Source organism: Bufo gargarizans, chromosome 1, assembly GCF_014858855.1.
Source record: "Bufo gargarizans isolate SCDJY-AF-19 chromosome 1, ASM1485885v1, whole genome shotgun sequence".
Classification (NCBI taxonomy): Eukaryota; Metazoa; Chordata; class Amphibia; order Anura; family Bufonidae; genus Bufo; species Bufo gargarizans.
Genome location: NC_058080.1, coordinates 262,636,907 through 262,658,910, shown reverse-complemented (window position 1 = coordinate 262,658,910; position 22,004 = coordinate 262,636,907). Strand labels below are relative to the sequence as shown.

Sequence of the window (22,004 nt, the reverse complement as noted above, 5' to 3'; positions counted from 1 at the left end):
TTCCACAGCCGGGTGGCACGCCAGCCGCCCACACCTCCCCCGCTCCGACCGATGCGCTTCCCCAGTCTGGGTCAGGGTCCCTCCTGGTGCCCACCCACCGTCCCCTCTGTCCAGCCGGCCCTCCAGGCCATAGTCTCCTGGGCTGTGCAGAGCCTGCAGCTACTGCACCTATACATCTCAATGGAGGTTGCATTTGCACGCAGGGTTCTGCGTCATGCATGGGGCAACCTTGCTCGCAACCCGCCTGGTGCTGGCATATTGCACCCTGGATTGCCAGTGCCTGGAGGTCACATTCCCCCATCCGTGGGATGCAGGCCGGCACTTCCCCACGTGCCACTGCTCCCGCCAGTCCGCCCGTCCCTGGCTGGCGTCCACCCATCCGTGCCTCCTGCACCTGCCAGGTCAGCCGCTCACACACACCTCCACGCCCTCCCGGGTCCGGTCCATGGCCCCCCCAGGCCCTTCCACGCCCCAGCCAGCCACGCTCCATCCCTTCATCCCACGACCTTCCAGCCTGGCCTCGCGGGACCCCCGGCCATCGCCGCCCCCCATCCTAACATGTATTTATTTTCCAGGTGCCAGTAGCGTGCGTGGTCCCTGCCGTGTCTTGTCGCAACAGTCTGACATCAGGTTTAGGTATTGGGCGGGGGTATTACGGTCTCACCAAAAAAAAAAAAAAAAAAGAAAAAAGGTATTTATCTTTCTCACAGGTTGCAGAAGGTTGCTACCAACCACTCGCGGGATTTCATTAGTTCGAGGGTTTTTCAGGTAAGTTAATGCTGCAGTTCCTCCGTTCGGCATCTCCTACTCAACCTGGAACGTTCAGGTGTCCTCCCTGTCCAGGTACCCTGAAGCGTTCAGGTGCCTTCTCTGTCCATCTCAGCCTGAGGCGTTCAGGCGTCTTCTCCGTCCAGGTACCCTGAAGCGTTCAGGTGTCTTCTCTGTCCAGGCACCCTGAAGCGTTCAGGTGTCTTCTCTGTCCAATTACCCTGTAGCGTTCAGGTGTCTTCTCTGTCCACCCTAGCCGGAAATGTTCAGGTGTCTTCTCTGTCCAGGTACCCTGTAGCGTTCAGGTGTCTTCTCTGTCCACCCTAGCCTGAAACGTTCAGGTGTCTTCTCTGTCCAATTACCCTGAAGCGCTCAGGTGTCTTCTCTGTCCACCCTAGCCTGAAGCGTTCAGGTGTCTTCTCTGTCCATCTAGCCTGAAACGTTCAGGTGTCTTCTCTGTCCATATTAGCCTGAGGCGTTCAGGTGTCTTCTCTATCCATATTAGCCTGAGGCGTTCAGGTGTCTTCTCTGTCCAGGTACCCTGAAGCGTTCAGGTGCCTTCTCTGTCCAGGTACCCTGATGCGTTCAGGTGTCTTCTCTGTCCACCCTAGCCTGAAGCGTGCAGGTGTCTTCTCTGTCCATCTAGCCTGAAACGTTCAGGGGTCTTCTCTGGCCAGGTACCCCGGGGCCCAGGGGTCTCCTTTGTCCCCCGTTGCCAACAGCACCAGGGTCTCGTTCTTGGTTGCTTCTGCCCACTGCACACAGCCCCCGTGACGGTCGCAACCAACACGTCAGGTGTCTTCCAGTTCCACGTACCTGGCGGCACCCAGGCACCCTGCTGGCGTTCCCATCCTGAAACCTTCGGGTTACTCCTCGCCACCCATCCCGGTACCTTCAGGCCTCCTTCTCACCGCAGTCTTCAACTCCGTCTCCGGGCTCTCCCGATAGCCCTCTGTTCTTTGTTCAGTGTTTCTTCCTCATCCCGCTGTTTCCATCCTTGAGCCAGCACAGTGGCGTGTCCGTCCGCATCTGCATTGTTTTCCGGGTCCACTCCGCTATTTTCTCACGTTGCTCCTAACTTTTCCAGTCCTCAGGGCCAGCCGGGTTGTTCTCGTTGATCCTTAGACGGTAAGGCAAGGGTGTCGAATCCCAGCTCTCAGGTACGTCGTCCATACATTCACCCACGGCCGCAGCAGCCACGGTACACGGTCCCCGTGCCTGTTCCAGCTGCCATATTGTTGTCTCTAATTCCAGGTCTCGCTTTAAGTCTCGACCAGCTGCGGAGCCATGTCTCAGGTCTCAGATATGGACGACGCGTTGTCCCTCCCGGGTACTTCGGTCTCTGGCCAAGGCGGGCCCGAGTCCCTCCGAAGATGGACCGTACCGGGGCTGGTGGCAGAGTTAAGCAGAAGGGGCATCAGGCACCCAGCCTCAGCCAGAAAGGCGGAGCTGTACAGGCTGTTGATGACGGAATCCGGTCCTCCTGAGAGAGAAGATCCGACCCCGTCCATCCAGCAGTCCTTGGTGCAATTGCAGGCCTCAATGGATTCGCTGGTCTCGTCCGGGGCCGACATCAGGTCCAGGGTGGTGGACTTGGAGGCCAGGGCGCCGTCTCCATCCCAGGCGGTGGTCCCTCTCATCGATCCCCCTCTGTATCAGCTACCAGCTCCAGGTACGACCCCTGCCGCTCCCGTGGTGGCTCCGGCACACTTCGTGCCGGACAACATCAGGAAGGACATCTTGACGTGAATCTCGCGTCCATCCTGATTGCGTCCCACAATGCGGCTGATAATAAGACCTTTGACTGCGGGGAGATCTCGGTGGTCCTTCGGGCCAAAGATGGCCGCCTCAATCGCAAACTCACGGTGCCTGAGTTTGTCTTGGCCTTCAGCCTGTATAGGGATGTGATCTGCTCCGCCTACCCAGCTCGCCGGGAGGAGCTGGACACATACCTATACAGGGTCACTGATCTGGGGCACAAGTACGGCGGCACGGCTTTTTATGACTACCACCGCTCCTTTTCAGCCAAGGCCGCCGCCGCGCTGACCCAGTTTCAGTTTTCTGTCAGTTGGGCCACCCTGGACATGGAATTGTTCTGCCGGCACTTCGCCGGTCTCCGGGCCCCCGCATGTTCGACTTGCCAGTCGATATTTCATGCCACCGAGTGGTGTCCCCAAACTGCCACGGCCCAGCCAGACAGGGTCATCCCAGGCCCCTCCGGGGTCTCCCGCAGCCCCTCCTCCACCGATAAACTGGGCAGACCCATCGTGTACCTTGGCAACAGTCAAGTGTGCAACAATTTCAACTTCGGGTCATGTCTGTTCAGCGGGTGCAGGGCCCTGCACATCTGCTCCATCTGCTTCAGGGCTCATCCCAGGTCCACATGTCCCAAGAAGGCGTCCAAGCGCCTATGACTGGCCGACTGCAATATTGACCTCCTGGCCCTCCTGTTACGGGAGCATCTGGTGCCGGGTTTTGCGGATTTCCTGATCACGGCCTCTGCTTTGGCTTTGACACAGGGTTGGTGGCACTCCCCCATTCCAACTGGGAGTGCGACAATCTGCAGTCGGCCAGAGCAGATCCTGCCGCTGTTCAGGAACTCCTGAACTCGGAGGTGGAGAAGGGGTTCCTCCTGGGCCCTTTCAGCCAAGTTCCTTTCTCTCTCTGGCGGATCAGCCCCATAGGCATTGTGTCCAAAAAGGACTCGAATAAAAAACTTTTAATTTACGACCTCTCCGCCCCCCATGGTTCTGTCATCCCCAGCATCAACTCACTGATTCCTTCTGAGGAGTTTACTATGTCATATGCCTCCATTGACGAGGCCATCGCCCTCATCCTCAGCGCTGGGAAAGGCGCCTGGCTGTCCAAAACCGACATAGCGGACGCTTTTAAACTGCTGCCCATCGCCCCACACCTATGGCAGTTTTATGGTATCCAGTGGGAGGGCAGGTTCTACTTTGCCAACCGTTTGACCTTCGGCTCCAAAAGCAGCCCGTGGTTATTTGACCAGCTGGCGCAGGCCTTACATTGGATCCTGCTCCACCACGGCAGCACCCCAGCGGTCATCCACTACCTGGACGACTTCCTCCTTATAGAACCTCCGCTATGTCAGCCAGCCGGGCTGCACTCCCTCCTGGAGCTTTTTTCCGCCCTTTGCATTCCCATTTCGCAGGGGAAAACCTCGGGGCCAGTTACGTCCATCACCTTCCTGGGCATTGTCCTGGACTCCGACCGGATGGAGGCCAGGCTTCCAGAGGCAAAGCTGTCCCAGATCCGGGAAGTCGTGGCAGGGGCCATCACCTCGTCCCAGGTAACCAAGGTCGAGCTGCAGTCCATCCTGGGTCGGCTGAACTTTGCCTTGAGGGTGATGCCCCAGGGCAGGGCCTTCATCTCCCGCCTGCTCTCACTCCTTCCGGCGGCCTCCGAACCCAGCAGCATCATCCACCTGGACAGGGCTGCCATGGCAGATTTGCGCATGTCGGACAGCTTTCTTTCCACCTGGAACGGGGTCAGCCTGTTCGTGCCCCCATGGTCCCAGTCATCCGCCAGGGTGTTCTCTGATGCCGCGGCATCCCAGGGTTTCGCGGCCATCTGCGGATCCCAGTGGTTGGCTGGGCCATGGCCTCCTCAGGTCAGTGCTGACCCACAGTCCCTCAGTTCATCCCCGTTTCTGGAATGTTACCCCATCGTGGCAGCCGCATCTGTCTGGGGTCACCTCTGGGCCAATTCCAGCGTCATGTTCATCACTGACAGTCAGGACCTGGTGGATATCATTTCCAAAGGCCGAGACAAATCTGCCAGGGTCATGTCCTTGTTGCGCAAACTGGTCTGGCTGGCCATTGTCAATAATTTTCATTTCGCTTGTGCCCATATCCCAGGTGCCAGCAACACGGCGGCCGATGCCTTATCCAGGTTCAACTTTCAAACCTTCTTTCAGGTGTGTCCCGAAGCAGACCAGACCGGGGCCCGGATTCCCGGTTTCTACGACCTGATGTTGGATTGAGGTCCCTGCTGGCTACCGCCAAGGACCTCATTCATCGGTCCCTCTCGGTCAACACGGCCCGCAATTATAACACAGGTTGGAACCTGTTCCAAAATTTTTCCAAAGATCATCCTCAGCAAGATACAGCCTTCATGTCATACATCATGGCTTTCATGGCCCATTGCCATGTCAATCTCAAGCTGGCACCCAGCACCATCCGTTTGTATCTGGCCGGGGCTCAACATTTCTTGGTTCTACAGAATCCTGAAGTTCGCCCAGCTTTCACATCCCAAACCGTTAAGGCCACACTCAGGGGCATTGAAAAAAGCAGCAAGGACTCAAATCCTTCCCGTCGTCCGGTCTCCGGTGAACTTTTCAGGCAACTATCCGCATCCCTAGATGGCCGCGATGTACCTGAGCTTCTACGGCTTCCTGCGCCCAGGAGAATTCTCAGTCTCTTCCCAGAAGACGATCTTCCTGAAGAAAAAACAGCTGTCCTGGAATCAGGACCATCTGGTGTTAAGCCTTCCGTCCACCAAGATGTCGCAAACCGGTCCTCCCATACAGATCCGCTTCTTCAAGTCCGAAAACGCCTGGTGCCCGGTGGTGGTACTCCGAGGTCTCCTTGATTCCTCGCCTTCTCCGGATCCTGAGGCTACTTTGCTCCCGTGCCAAGGGAAACCCCTATCCACGCCACAGTTTGTCTCATACATCCGTTCCCTGGTCGCTGGGTTAGGGGTGGACCCCAAAACTATATCGGGTCATTCCTTCCGCATCGGAGCGGCCTCCGCAGCTTCCAAGCACGGGACACCTCCGCACGTCATTCGCCACATGGGTAGGTGGAGATCTGCCTGTTTTTCCCGGTACATTCCGGATCCGCTGACTGAAACCCGCCAGGTATTCCGTTCTTTGGTTTTGTAATCTGTTCCACACGCATTAAACAGCACCTTTCCTACCTGGTGTCTTTTGGCCCTCTTTTAGGCAGGCCCACGTCCCTTGGCTCCAGGCACACACCAGCCAATGTTATGCCCCCTCCTGTCACCTCATTGACCGTGGTTGCGGCCACAAATAGTTAAGGCTGCAGGCAGCCTGTAATTGTGGGAGGGGCCAGGTCCCCTTCCTAACCCCCGCTTCCAGCTCTCCTTGCCGCGCTCGCTTCATCGTTCGTCCCCCCCTCTTCCCACCCCTTTCTTTCTACTCTCCCTAGGGTTGGCCCTCTTTTAGGCAGGCCCACGTCCCGTGGCTCCAGGCACACACCAGCCACTGTTAGGACCCCCTCCTGTCACCTCACTGACCGTGGCCACAATGGTATTTTGCCCCTCAAAGGCTAAGCAGAATATACCCAGGAACTTCTCCTTGCTGCTGGGGAGAATGTGGCAACACAGGCTCCCTATACAATATCTTATAGACCTGTCCCAAACTCACTTCTTTTTGGCAACAGACTTTTGACTTAGTATCAGAAATGACCTCAGCAAAAGTAGCCCCATCCCCAGAGCTTGCGTTGCTGTTCCTGGGTATACAGTCAATTGGCCCTATTTATAGAAGTCTCATAGGACGTGCTACTGAGCTCCAAACTAGTGATAACCCACCACTGGAAGAATATTGCCCCACCTACCATATTAGAAGTGTTTCAGGAGCAAAATACATCTTGCCGATATGAACGACTATTGCAAGATACCACCTCAAATCTAGGAACATTACTTGGGTGCCTTGGCTACTACATCCGAAATACACCCCCTAGGATTCTTCAACTTACTAGAAAAGCTTGCATATTCATTACTTAGTGATATGTGAGAGAGTTGTTACCTTCAATTTATAGCTGTTCACTACAATTTCATTTATTTAATTTTTTTCCTTCTTTTTTTTCATGTTATATTTAACTGACCATTCTTAAATGCAACCATTCGCATACCTCCAGGGATGCAAACACCACATGTGTTGCCCTCTCATCCAGGGCTGTTAGTTCTCAACACTTCATAATGTGATCTATAACTGATTGTGAAATTAATTTCTGCTCAATGTAAACTGATTTATGCAAAAAAAAAAACTGCTGTAGGAATCACCCCATAGATCTGTAGTGTTTCTCACAATGGCTGTGTGACGGTCATTACATAAATGTCTGTCACAGAGCCGTTTTTTTCACTCGTCTGAATAAGTTGGCAACTACAGTTGTCTTATAGAGGCCTTGTTTATGAACATAATAAACCCAATTATCGCCATACTTCTAGAAAGCAAGTCTGCCAAGATGTGTCCTCTGCTAGAGAACAATGTCCTTCCTAACACCTGCTCCAAATAAGTGAATAACAATATGCATAATGAACATTTAAGTTCACAGACAAGGATATTGTGAAAGTTAATATACTATCCAACTCTTAAGATAAAAATAAAACTAGGGGTCAAAATCTGCCTAGCATTCCTGCTTGAAAAAGACTGTATTTAAGGTCCCTGTCCTTTTTTGTTTCATGCATTGTGTTATTAAGTCGTTGCAGTTTAATAGTTTTTTATACTTGCCCTTCATTTCCAATTGAAGTACATTCAAACCTTTAACCATGTGCTGCTTTGATTTGCATTTACAGAACTTTTTAAAGTTGACCCTGCAGTGAATTATTTTTTAAACTTTGGCTTATTTCATCAGCAAGTCTGTGTAATATAGAAAGTGTCTTTTAGTTCATTGGAAGTTGGAATATCATAAATTTATATTTTCTGGCATATTTTTGCATCTGTCCTTGGAAATAAACAATTCTGATCATATCGTTGCCTGGCACATACAATTGTAGTTACCAGCTACAATGGAAAAATGTTAAAATTCATTAGAAAATAAAAATAAAAAAACATTATGGCACAATTACTGTACTTCCTGTGTAGGAAAGGCTTTCTGACATAAAATTGCAAAGAGGTATAGCTCAATGAAGGAGAACCTTCTTGCTAGCTCCACCTTATAAAAGTGGCTCCCTATGAGATAAAAATCTGAATTTTTAACAAGCCCTTTTAGTATGACACTGACATAAAAGTGGAATGTTTTAGCTGTTTTGCCAGTGGAATAGACTTAACAATTCTATAAAGTGGTTTTATGATTTGTTCATTTTTCATTTACTAGTGGGCAGACAGGTACTTTTTGTGCAGAGTTACATTTTTTGGGATAAGTTGTAAAAAAGCCACTAGTGTGTTCTCCAGTCCCCTGGTGAAGTTAAAGGTGGTGTATTTATAATAAATGACATTAGACTTTAGCCTGGAAAATTTACTAGGTAATCAATGCTACATTTGGAAAAATGTGTTAGAAAAGGGAAAAGGCAGCCACAAAAGTAGCCAATTTAAAAAAAAAAGAGCTAGATTTATCACAGTGATGGATGGATTCCATGCATCACATCTAAAATGCATCACATCTAAAACCAAATTTTTGGCACAAATTGAGACAGAATTCTGGCACATTTAGCTCAGTGAATTTCCTACATTATTCTCTGTTCATGGGTGTAATGTATAAAATGGGCTGTTCTATAAAAGTGCAGTGAGTTTGTTGGTGGAGTAGACAGTTGTTCCAAATTGGTTTGTGCCATTTTTAGGGTGCTTTGGGTCATGCCTGGCAGATTACATTAACTAAAGGGTCAGCCAGATGTTTTATGGGTAGAACTTTTGAAGTCATGCATTAAGACTGGCATTTTAGATGCCGGTCTTAATAACCCTGTGTTGGCTCTTGATGCGCCTAATTGTGTAGAGGTGCCTGCCTCTACATAACTTAGGTGCTGGCCGTGCAACTTGATTAAATCTACACCAGCTCCCTTGATGGCGTAAATTTAAGTACTTTTCTATGCCAAAAACAGGCATATAAAATGATAAATGAGACGGGCCTGCCTGTCGGCTGCCCTTCCCCACCCATGCCATGCCCCTTTTTCCCACCACCTCAGAAAAGTGGTGTGAGTGAGGAAAATATGCCCTTTTCAATCGAATCTTTGGCAAAAGTACACCATAAATAACCCCTATATTTTAATATACTGATGAATACTATATGTGAATACTATATATTTTTAAATACTGCTAAAAATGCTGATTGTGTGAACATGGCCTCATAGTGGGAACTCTGTAATCTGTTTTATTAGGTTTGTTGAAAAACAAGCAGATTTTACTAAGCTGTCACACATAATTTCCAGGGCACTAGACTGAGACGGAGGTGAAGCACTGCATTCATCATGTATTTTTTCAGTATTTACAATGCCAGATGATCTTCAAAGGCATTTTGTTGCATGAGAAAAAAAAAGCAGTTCTGACACATCTTCCTCGCTTAACCACTGGCTGTTACAAACTGAGAATTGAAGCAGGTGTAGAGAAAACCGGGCATGTGAATATGCAATGGAAATAGTCACCTTTAGCTTTCGTAATTCCATGACAGCTCCTCTAAAGAGTAACAGCTGGTGATGCATAGTCAAACAGAGACTGAAGTGTGAATCTGAAAGAGATATCTATTGTTTTTGTTTTCATAATGTGAAAACAAGAGTCAATGTTTTCCAGCATGCAGTTTACACAAAATAAAACAATTCTCAACCAGTTATATGCTGATGTATGCAGTATCCTTTTTGACCTTTTTGTTGTTGTTTTGCTTCTTTTTTTTTTTTTTTTACAGAAAGCTGCTCAAACTTTACAGCCATTAAATGTCTTCAAGCAAGATAAATATACACAGACGGAATCTTTAAACCATGAATTGACTAGCAATGTAAGTAACATTTTAGCATTTTAGACATATTTTATATTGTACAAAATATCCTTATATTCAGAGTCACACCTAAATATTAAAACATTAACACAGCATAATATGTATTGAACCTTGCATTCTGTGTCAGCAATCCACAATACAAATTAACATGTTTACAACCATGCGCTGATAAATGACACATGGTCATGGGCTTTAAAGGGGCTGTACATGATTTTTATTTTTTTAATCCCCCACTGAGACGGACTTGTGAATAGACTTTATTTATTTAATCAGTCTTATTGACTGTCGGGCTGTTGTCAGTGGATTTCTGATCCTTCCCTGTAAACGTCACACACAGATCGGTCACATATACCAACCTCTACAGCCAATGACTGGCCTCAGTGGTGATGTCTGAAAATAATATGTCACTGCTGTCTGGGAATTCTTTCTGGGAATTATTAGTGAACGCAGTCCAATGAGCCTGCATGAAGTGGCAAGGAGCAGGTAAGTTTAGCTGTTGACTCAAGTCAAGCCGAGAAATGATAAAAAAAAAAAAAATCCTCAGCATAATTTTAAAGCTCCTGCAGTCTAGCAGGAGTAGAGCAGATGGCCAGCTGTTAGTGCAAGAGGAACAGACAAAAGTGTTTTTTCTGCCTTCTCTTTTCTACCCTACATAGCAATCAAAGAGTACCACATAGTGAATTAAGAAAGAGTGCTGCTGTCTCTATTGTATTGTATCTATTGATGATCATGCAATTGCCCAGTGTTCTCTCAGCACTACAGAGCTGCTGGGTCTTAGCAGACCCAGATCAGCTTTTCTAGTGACTGGTGGCAGAACATGGGACTGTTTTTGCCTATTATTGGGTCTTCCACAAATTACCTAGTTACAGGGGAAAACTACAAAATAAAAAATAAAAAAATATGAAGGGGAAATGTCCCCCAGAGGTCTTTTACGATCTACACATTATGAAATCAATGCTGAAATTTAAAGACAAAGGAGAAAAATGTTTGTGCTAACCCAAGCTGTCACCATTGGCTACCTGTTTATCCATGATAAGGGGAAGAGGGCACCCATTTTAATAATTCATTTTGGTGTAAATCTGGAAATCTAAAGAATGAAGAACAATAATTTATATAAAATGCATTTTTTCAAAGTTTATGCTAAACTAATAAGATAAAATATTTGTTTAAAAATCAATTAATGAACAGCAGTAGGTGTCATGAAAATTAGGTTGCAAATATATTTTGGTACCGAACATATATAAAAGTTAGCGCCTTTAAAGCATCGCTTATGGCAGATTGCTAAAATAAAGGGTCTGATTAATAAGACCTTTTCAGGCCTGGTCATTAAAAAGTTGAGAATACACGGGTAACAGCGTGTTTCAAACATTTAATGACAAACCCTGAAATGCCACCACTTTCTTCATATTTTATTGAATTGTCAATTTAGCTATATTCAGTGTATACATATAACTAGAGATGAGTTAGCAAAGAAATTTGATTTGCTATAAATCAATTTGTCATGAATCGCTATAAATCAGGTATACCCAGACCACTCTGTCCTAGGATATGGCCACATGGAACCGTACCCTAAACCCGCAGGTTAATAGCAAAGACCACAATGTATAGGTAGTCTTCATTGCTAATGGCCACATGGCACCGTTAAACAGGGGCTGTTACTGGTCTGGGGTTTGACTGGTTAGTTTGGGGGAACAATATGCATTTTCTATTCTGGCCTGCAATCTCCTGTAGGTTATTTGACAGTAAACACAGAACATTAATCAGCTCTAGCATGCCCACTTCTCCAACCCCAGTGCTCTCCTGCCCTACAGGTGGGAGCCCGTCCTCTGCTGTCTGCTTTTACTCCTTTTCCACATCATGTAATATTGATGAGGATATGTCATCAGGAACATCCAGCTCCTCTCTCTCTGCATCTTGCTGACTTTTTCTAGGACATCGAGACTAAGAAGGATGATTTGGAAGACATAAAGCCAATAAAATATGGTCATCATTAACACCTGGATTCACTAAGGGGTGCAGACTAGATAGTATTAATTGGCAAGCTGGTATTGGGATAATAAAAGCTTCCATCTTATTGGTATTGAATTACATATCTTAGTTTACGGCTGATGTAGGAATAAGTAAATATAGGAATAAATAAATAAAACTGACTCAGAATAAGTCTCCCTGTACTCTTCCTCTCCAATATTCTTCTATTAATAATTTTTAGCAACACTGTCCCTAGCTCATGAGTGCTTGCCACATCTCTCCCTATGTTCAGCTCACATGACAATGGCAGAGACCATGCTGGATGAGGGTTTTATAGGGGTGTGACATCAAAAAGAATTGCTATCTATAGATTGGCTGGCTCCATGACATGATGGGTGCTTTTGTGTTCTATCTTACTTTGACTTGGTAACACGTTTAGCCTCCATTTTAGGAAAAAACTGATTTGTTACCATGAAGCACAAGTTGCTTCGGATTCGTTGAAAATCGACATTTTCCTAAACTTTGGACAGAATTCCGCTTTGAATGCTTTGCTTCTGTCAACCCTACATATAACAAGAATTCTTAAATCCTACCTTCAGATAGAGAAGTGGAAAAGAATATAAATGAGTTGGCTGGAATTAGAAAAAAATAAACTTTTTTTTTTAGCAGAAATGTTGCCACTCATATCCATGGACTGATCTGGCACTGCAGTAGCTGCATTCATGAACATGTTGCCAGCCTGCTATACAGATTGTCATAATACCAATCATTATGCCATACAGAAAATATATAAAGTTTTTGACATGGGAGGTGAGGGTTGGCATCTACTAGATGTATAATTTTGTTTTCATGCTTAACATCTCATGCCATCCTCTTGGAATATATCACTTTTAGGGCTCATGCACACAAATGTATTTTCTTTCTGTGTCTGTTCCATTTTTTGGGCTGATCGTATGAGGAATAATTCATTTCAATGGGTCCACAAAATAAAGCGGAAGTTACTCCGTGTGAATTCCGTTTCCGTATGTCCGCATGTCCATTCCGCAAAAAATAGAACCTATGTCCTATTATTGTCCACATAATGGACAAGGATAAGACTGTTCTATTAGGGGCCAGCTGTTCAATTCTGCAAAATATGGAATGCACACAGGTGTCTTCTGTATATTTTTATGATCCGTGTTTTGTGGACCGCAAAATACATATGGTCGTGTGCATGAGCCCTGGTAATAAAGGACCATCTATGTGCAGTTCCAATCCATGGGCAAGGGTGGAACTGATTCTAGGAAAAAGACCTAGATTAGCTTGAACTCTCATGTGTGAAACAAGGCGTGTGCATCTTCCAATTTACACCAAAAAGACCATGATTTAATCAGTGAGATAATCATGTTTTGGACAATGATATGAAACATGACATGAACATCATATATTGTCACCCCAGGCAAAAGAAATAGAAAAAAATAAATAAAGGTTTCATAGGTATTTGGCATCTTTGTTAGATACTTTCCTCATTGCGTTCATGTGCCTATAAACCATAAAGTTGTCGTCAGTCACTGCAATTATAATCTCTGATTTCTCAAACAATCCCTACAAAAATGTAATATGGAAATTATAGTCCCTGATTTATCAAGTCGGACATGTGCTATGCTGGTCTCAATAGTCCTGTGCCGGTGGAGGATGCATTTAATAAATTCAATTAAATGCCTCTTTCGACAGTCCGGGTACCAGCTCGTAGCTGACGTAGAGTTCAGTCATCATTTACACCAGTGATGATAAATGTGCAGCAGCCAAAATTCCCACTCATGCACCGCCCTAGACGCTCCCCTTTTTCAGAAACTGGCAAGGTTGGTGTAAAAACTCTAGTTGAGTCTAAATTTAGTCACAAAGGCATTTAAAAAGTCACAAAACTGGTGGTTAAAGCCCAGTCCCATAAGGTATTAGCAGTGACTTAAGAGCAAAGAGTCATTGGATGTTGAGGTTATGTGACATTATTATAGGCAATAAGCCACTGCGTCATAGTCATAATACTGGGTTAATGTATACAACCAAGAGGCAGAGAACACAATGTGTATGACACATAAATTAGGATAGAAAATTAGTGAATTTCATAAAATCTAACTCCCGTCTGTTCATTCAAATTGATTTAACCCAAATGTCATCTTTCTCTCCATCCTTCTGATTCTGAATCTTCTGATTCTGACAAATAAAAAATAAATAAAAAAATTCTGGTCAGATTTTGATTCTAAAGAATCAATTTGTTCATCTCTAATTATGATGGGTTTTTTTCCCTCTACAGATTCATAGGCTTTCTTTTAAAAATACCCAAATCTCAGAAATCTCATTAAAGGGCATCTGTCAGCAGATTTGTACTTATGACACTGGCTGACCTGTTTCATGCGAGCTTGGCAGCTGAAGACATCTGCGTTGGTCCCATGTTGATATGTGCCCGCATTGCTGAGAAAAATGAAGTTTTAGTATATTCAAATGACCCTGTAGGAGCAATGGGGTCAGTGCCGTTACTCCTAGACACTAATGTCTAACTACAACTGCCATTTCCTCTGCACTTAGATTGACAGAGCAAGGAAGGTATCACTTTTACACTGCCTGGCTCTGTCAATCAAAGTGCAGGGGTTGCAGCACTTGCAGAAAAAGCTGAGCCTCTAGGTGTAACTGCAACGCCCCCGTTGCTCCTACAGGCTCATTTGCATATATTAAAGCTTCATTTTTCTCTGCAATGCAGACACATATGTCCATGGGACCAACACAGATGCCTTCAGCTGCCAAGTGTACATGTAACAGGTCAGCCAGTGTCATAGGTACAAATCTGCTGACAGATGCCCTTTCATTGTATTTTTGCCCAACAATGTAACAGCATAAATGACAGAAATATTATAACAAATAAGCAACTTCTACTCATAGTTCTTGAGGTCAAGTTTTTATAAATTCCAGAATGGCTGTGTGCTCTTAATGCCACTCAGTCTAAAACACAAGGAAATCTATTCCATTTTGATTTCCACGCCGGCATGCAGATTTATATCAGTATAAAGTTAATTGCTTGTTTTACAAACCATTCCTTTGTAATCTTGGAATAGTTAAAGTTCAAATACATGGAGGTTGTCTATTATTAAAATGTAAGCCATTTCATAATCAAATATCATTTGCACTCTCATTAACAATTTAATGAAGGTATTACACTTGCAATCAGTAAGTACTTTATACCCAGATCATGTAGTCTGAAATTTGTAACTTGGAAAGGAACCTTGTATTGATATTTAGTTGAAGGCATCAATGGGGAACTCTTCAAATTATTGTGCTAATGGAACAGGAACATTTCTGTATCATTTACTTCCGTTTCACCCATTCTAAAATGTAAATTTCCAAGAAAAATGATGTAAACCTCTAAATTATGTCAGCCTCTATGGATGAATGTGGCCAAGTGCATATCATTGCACTTTGAGATACTTGCGAAGGGGCTGAAAAATGCAAAAAAATAAATAAATATAGGAAACTAAGTTATATAAAAATGCAAGCTATATGTATGGATGTGGGATTGAGAAGGCATGGTTTATACCTGGAGGTGACTTTTATTTAATGCTGGCCATACACATTCAATAGCTGTCGGACAAATGATCATTTGGCCAACAGCTATCTCTCCCGTCTCCCTCTCGGCTTCCCCCACACATACTTTACACGTTCTGCTAGGCTGAACATGTCTGTGTATGCTATGGGGAGAGTGGAGAAAGCTGCTGCCAGGCAGTTCTAGTGGCAGCTTATCTCCCCGGAGAATAAAAGGATTACGCACAAATATTCATATTCACTAGATTTTTGTCTCCCCAAAAACATTAGGGTTGAGTGATTTGCCGTGAAGCCGAGTTTCCTCACGCTTCATGGTATCGAAACGATTTTCCCTGAATGGTGGAAAAAAATGTAAAAAAAATCATACTTACCTCATCGTGAAGAGCCGGTCGCTCGAAATCCTGTGCCCGGTGACGTATGACGTCACCATGCCGGCCGAAGTGATGACATCATCATGGACCACTTGTGAACATTGCAGACCACTCAATGTATCCACTCCATCAAGGATCGGTAACCTTTTGGCACTACAGCTGCAGTGCAACTACAACTCCTAGAATGCACACTTACTCAGCTGTTCTTGCAACTCAGATAAAAGTGAAAGGATTCTGGGAGTTGTAGTTTCAGAACAGTTGGAGTGCCGGTGATTGCTGATCCCTGCCCTACAGTATAAAACAGCTCTGCACATGCCTATGTGACTTATACATGTGCCTGCTCCATACAATAGATCTGACACTAATCTATTAATCTTACAACCATGAAGAGTGACTTTACTTATCATGGACGTAGCAGAATTATTAAATTAGAAAGTTATTTTCTTTGTGTCAACATAACCACTTACTAAGTCTATAAAACAAACAAACAAACAAACAAAAAAAAAAATTAGTCCTGACTCCTGGGCAGTGAAGTTCCTAGGGTCTTAAAAGCCCAGAGAGCCAGGATAAAGTTTCAGGATGAACGTTTGGTTTGAACTTTGCTATTTTTCGGATGGCATACAAACTCGAATCTTATTGCAGAAGTAGGTGAGTTCTTTTGATGCAGCTTGTGGTACATATTTTGGTTAATATAATGAGATGTGATTGTCTCTTGATACTCCGGTTGCCAGTATCCTCTATTTAGGTATAATGATTGTTTATGCGACTATAGATCATTATACAGTATTTGCTGCATCATGTTTTAATATGTATTTACATAATTGTACACATACTATTGTGTGCGCTACCAGGATGGTGTTTTCTTCTTTCACCTTTTCCTTTTTAATATTAACATCCTTTCCCATTTACAATTCAATCAAATATTACATTTTATATGGGTACCTTGTGAGCTCCATTGTTTTTGTTTAAGTCTGGTTCTATGTCTGGGAGCTTGTAGCGGGTTATTTGTGCAGTTTGCCCCTTACTTAGCCACAATATTTATTGGGACACTATTTGAAGTCTTGGCATAGGGCCACATATGGTCTTTTTTCTGTATTTATTCAATGCTGCAGCAGGCAGGGAGGTGCCTTAGCAGAATGAGCAGAACGTTATTCTGTGTTGGGCTGGGAACGAGGGTGGTTGGATCCTATAATGTCTGCCAGAAAAACTATTTTAGGGAGTCAGGGAAATGAAAAATCAATCAGGAAAAAGTCTAAACTGCAAACCAAAACCCATTTATTTATTGCAAAGTGCCAACACGGCAATTTACCCTGACTACTACAGCACGATATAGTGTATCTTCCATATACTTTATCATTTAGCTATAATAGCCTGCATTCAATGTGCTGCCTGCTCTGTTCATAGTGCGCCCTGCTGTGCTGATGAATGGCAGGAAAAGTCTAAGGCATATTGGTACACCATAGACTTTTTCCAGGAGGCAGGTGCCCACAGAGAGGTCTCTGAGTGCCGCCTCTGGCACCCGTGCCATAGGTTCACCACCACTGATATATATTAATCTCCTCCTTTCACAGTATATACACATCTCCTCGGCTCACAGTAAATACACATCTCCACTCACCATATACAGGGAGTGAAGAATTATTAGGCAAGTTGTATTTTTGAGGATTAATTTTATTATTGAACAACAATGTTCTCAATGAACCCAAAATACTCATTAATATCAAAGCTGAATATTTTTGGAAGTAGTTTTTAGTTTGTTTTTAGTTTTAGCTATTTTAGGGGGATATCTGTGTGTGCAGGTGACTATTACTGTACATAATTATTAGGCAACTTAACAAAAAACAAATATATACCCATTTCAATTATTTATTTTTACCAGTGAAACCAATATAACATCTCAACATTCACAAATATACATTTCTGACATTCAAAAACAAAACAAAAACAAATCAGTGACCAATATAGCCACCTTTCTTTGCAAGGACACTCAAACGCCTGCCATCCATGGATTCTGTCAGTGTTTTGATCTGTTCACCATCGACATTGCGTGCAGCAGCAACCACAGCCTCCCAGACACTGTTCAGAGAGGTGTACTGTTTTCCCTCCTTGTAAATCTCACATTTGATGATGGACCACAGGTTCTCAATGGGGTTCAGATCAGGTGAACAAGGAGGCCATGTCATTAGATTTTCTTCTTTTATACCCTTTCTTGCCAGCCACGTTGTGGAGTACTTGGACGCATGTGATGGAGCATTGTCCTGCATGAAAATCATGTTTTTCTTACCTTGCAGACTTCTTCCTGTACCACTGCTTGAAGAAGGTGTCTTCCAGAAACTGGCAGTAGGACTGGGAGTTGAGCTTGACTCCATCCTCAACCCAAAAAGGCCCCACAAGCTCATCTTTGATGATACCAGCCCAAACCAGTACTCCACCTCCACCTTGCTTGCGTCTGAGTCGGACTGGAGCTCTCTGCCCTTTACCAATCCAGCCATCTGGCCCATCAAGACTCACTCTCATTTCATCAGTCCATAAAACCTTAGAAAAATCAGTCTTGAGATATTTCTTGGCCCAGTCTTGACGTTTCAGCTTGTGTGTCTTGTTCAGTGGTGGTCGTCTTTCAGCCTTTCTTACCTTGGCCATGTCTCTGAGTATTGCACACCTTGTGCTTTTGGGCACTCCAGTGATGTTGCAGCTCTGAAATATGGCCAAACTGGTGGCAAGTGGCATCTTGGCAGCTGCACGCTTGACTTTTCTCAGTTCATGGGCAGTTATTTTGCGCCTTGGTTTTTCCACACACTTCTTGCGACCCTGTTGACTATTTTGAATGAAACGCTTGATTGTTCGATGATCACGCTTCAGAAGCTTTGCAATTTTAAGAGTGCTGCATCCCTCTGCAAGATATCTCACTATTTTTGACTTTTCTGAGCCTGTCAAGTCCTTCTTTTGACCCATTTTGCCAAAGGAAAGGAAGTTGCCTAATAATTATGCACACCTGATATAGGGTGTTGATGTCATTAGACCACACCCCTTCTCATTACAGAGATGCACATCACCTAATATGCTTAATTGGTAGTAGGCTTTCGAGCCTATACAGCTTGGAGTAAGACAACATGCATAAAGAGGATGATGTGGTCAAAATACTCATTTGCCTAATAATTCTGCACGTAGTGTATATACATCTGCCTTGCTGACAGTGTATGCACATCTCCTCTGCTCACAGTATAAACATATCCCCTCTGCTCACAGCATATATACAGCTTCTTTGCTGACAGTATATACACATCTCCTCCAATCACAATATATACATTTCTTCTCTGCTCACAGTATATACACATCTCTTCAGCTCACCGTATATACTCATCTCCCTTGATGACAGTGTATACACATCTCCTCCTCTCACAGTATATACACATCTCTTCAGCTCACCGTATATACTCATCTCCCTTGATGACAGTGTATACACATCTCCTCCTCTCACAGTATATACACATCTCTTTAGCTCACCGTATATACTCATCTCCCTTGATCACAGTGTAAACATATAATGATAGATGAACATTGGCAAGGAAGATTCAAATATACACAGCTTCTTCACTCACAATATATACATGGGTCCATTACTTACAGTATATACACTGCTGTCTACTCGCAGCATATACACAGCTCGTTCACTCACAGTATATACACAGCTCCTTCACTCAAAGTATATACACAGCTCCTTCACTCACAGTATATGCACAGCTCCTTCACTCACAGTATATACACAGCTCCTTCACTCAAAGTATATACACAGCTCTTTCACTCACAGTATATACACAGCTCCTTTACTCACAGTATATACACAGCTCCTTCACTCAAAGTATATACACAGCTCCTTCACTCACAGTATATACACAGCTCCTTCACTCACAGTATATACACAGCTCCTTCACTCACAGTATATACACAGCTCCTTCACTCACAGTATATACACAGCTCTTTCACTCACAGTATATACACAGCTCCTTCACTCACAGTATATACACAGCTCCTTCACTCACAGTATATACACAGCTCCTTCACTCACAGTATATACACAGCTCGTTCACTCACAGTTTATACACAGCTCGTTCACTCACAGTATATACACAGCTCCTTCACTCAAAGTATATACACAGCTCCTTCACTCACAATATATACACAGCTCCTTCACTCAAAGTATATACACAGCTCCTTCACTCACAGTATATACACAGCTCCTTCACTCACAGTATATACACAGCTCTTTCACTCACAGTATATACACAGCTCCTTCACTCAAAGTATATACACAGCTCCTTCACTCACAGTATATACACAGCTCTTTCACTCACAGTATATACACAGCTCCTCCACTCACAGTATATACACAGCTCTTTCACTCACAGTATATACACAGCTCTTTCACTCACAGTATATACACAGCTCCTTCACTCACAGTATATACACAGCTTCTTCACTCAAAGTATATACACAGCTCTTTCACTCACAGTATATACACAGCTCCTTCACTCACAGTATATACACAGCTCCTTCACTCAAAGTATATACACAGCTCCTTCACTCACAGTATATATACAGCTCCTTCACTCAAAGTATATACACAGCTCCTCCACTCACAGTATATACACAGCTCCTCCACTCACAGTATATACACAGCTCCTTCACTCACAGTATATACACAGCTCCTTCACTCAAAGTATATACACAGCTCTTTCACTCACAGTATATACACAGCTCCTTCACTCACAGTATATACACAGCTCTTTCACTCAAAGTATATACACAGCTCCTTTACTCACAGTATATACACTGCTCTCCACTCATAGTACATACACAGCTCCTTCACTCACAATATATACACAGCTCCTTCACTCAAAGTATATATACAGCTCTTTCACTCACAGTATATACACTGCTCTCCACTCATAGTACATACACAGCTCCTTCACTCGTAATATATACATGGCTCTATTACTTACAGTATATACACAGCTGTCTACTCGCAGCATATACACAGCTCGTTCACTCACAGCATTTACACGGCTCATTCACTCACAGTATATACACAGCTCCTTAATTCACAGTATATACTGTACACAGCTCTTTCACTCACAAGATATAAATGGTTCCTTTACTTACAGTATATACACAGCTCCTTCACTCACATTACATACATATCTCCTTTACTTACAATATATACATAGCACCTTCATTCACAGTATATACACATCTCCTTTGCTTACAGTAGATACACAGCTCTCCGATCACAGTACATACATAGCTCCTTTACTTACAGTATATTCACAACTCCTATACTCACAGTATACACACATATCCTCACTCATAGTATATACACATCTTCCCACTCACAGTATATACACAACTCCTATACTTACAATATATACACATTTCCCCACTCCCAGAATATACACATCTCCCCACTCACAGTATATACACAGCTCCTATACTTACAGTGTATACACATCTCCCCACTTACAGTATATACACAGCTGCTCTACTTACAGTATATAAACAGCTCCTGTACTTACAGTATATACACATCTCCCCACTCACAGTACATATACAGGTTCTTTACTTACAGTATATTCATAGCTCTCCATTCACTATATATACACACATCTCCTCCAATTACAGTACATACACAGATCCTTTACTTACAGTATATACACATCTCCTGTACGTACAGTATATACACATCTCCACACTCACAGTATATACTTAGCTCTATTACTTACAGTATATTCACAGCTCCTTTACACACAATATATACATATCTCACAACTCACCGTATATACTCAGCTCCTTTACTTACAGTATATACATAGCTCCTTCATTCTTAGCACTGGCTGCTTCTGCCCTGGCACTGGTCGTTGCTGGACTGGCACTAGCCAATCACACAAGGCTTTTTACATTCGATCACTGGTTAGTGGTCAGGAACAGCAGCAGAATCTCTGAGATCTATTAATCCTCTCTGGCATGTGACCCTTAGCTGCTAGCCCTTGATAAAGGGACAAGGCTAAGCATAAGCCCTTCTTCATGCTCTGATACTGAGCCACCCATGAGGGGCTGCAGGCTTGGTTCATTTTACTTCAGCCAGGGAGTTGCTGCCTACAGGTTTAATGAGCTCCCTGCATCCTTCAGAGCGGTGAAGACATGAAGGTGTCTGTCTCATATAGGTTCTGGGCAATGTACTTGATATCCAGGGCCCAGACCCTTGACTTACATGCCTAGCGACGTATCTGTTCCTGGGCAACACATTATTATACAAAATTTAGAGGTTCTAATAAATTGGACAATATATTGTGAAAAATTTGTATAGAAGCATGTTTGATGATAGATTAGCAAACCTAGACATAAAAAATATTGATGTTGTTTCCCTCAAGATTAATTTTCATATGATATTTTGAAATGTTGGGAAATGTTTGACTTTTTTTGTGACTGTCTATTGTAGCAAAAAGTTTCTTCGTAGAATATGTCTACCATTGTTACCTATTATTACAGTTTGATAGATCAGTGATTTTATTATAACCACACTATAAATATAAGCATTGTCCCATTCTTTGCCATTGATGCTGTGACCCATACATCAGTCTTT

General features: G+C 43.9%; 1 protein-coding gene across 2 annotated transcripts in view; it reads left to right on the top strand.

Moving 5' to 3' along the window:
- The window catches only part of CCSER1 (coiled-coil serine rich protein 1), a 1,109,040-nt gene that overhangs the window by 1,015,582 nt on the left and 71,454 nt on the right, over window positions 1-22,004 (top strand). For both annotated transcript variants that reach the window (XM_044302736.1, XM_044302745.1), the window contains exon 9: window positions 9,366-9,455. In XM_044302736.1, the coding sequence (XP_044158671.1) occupies window positions 9,366-9,455 (90 nt within the window). The remainder of the gene's footprint in view (window positions 1-9,365; window positions 9,456-22,004) is intronic.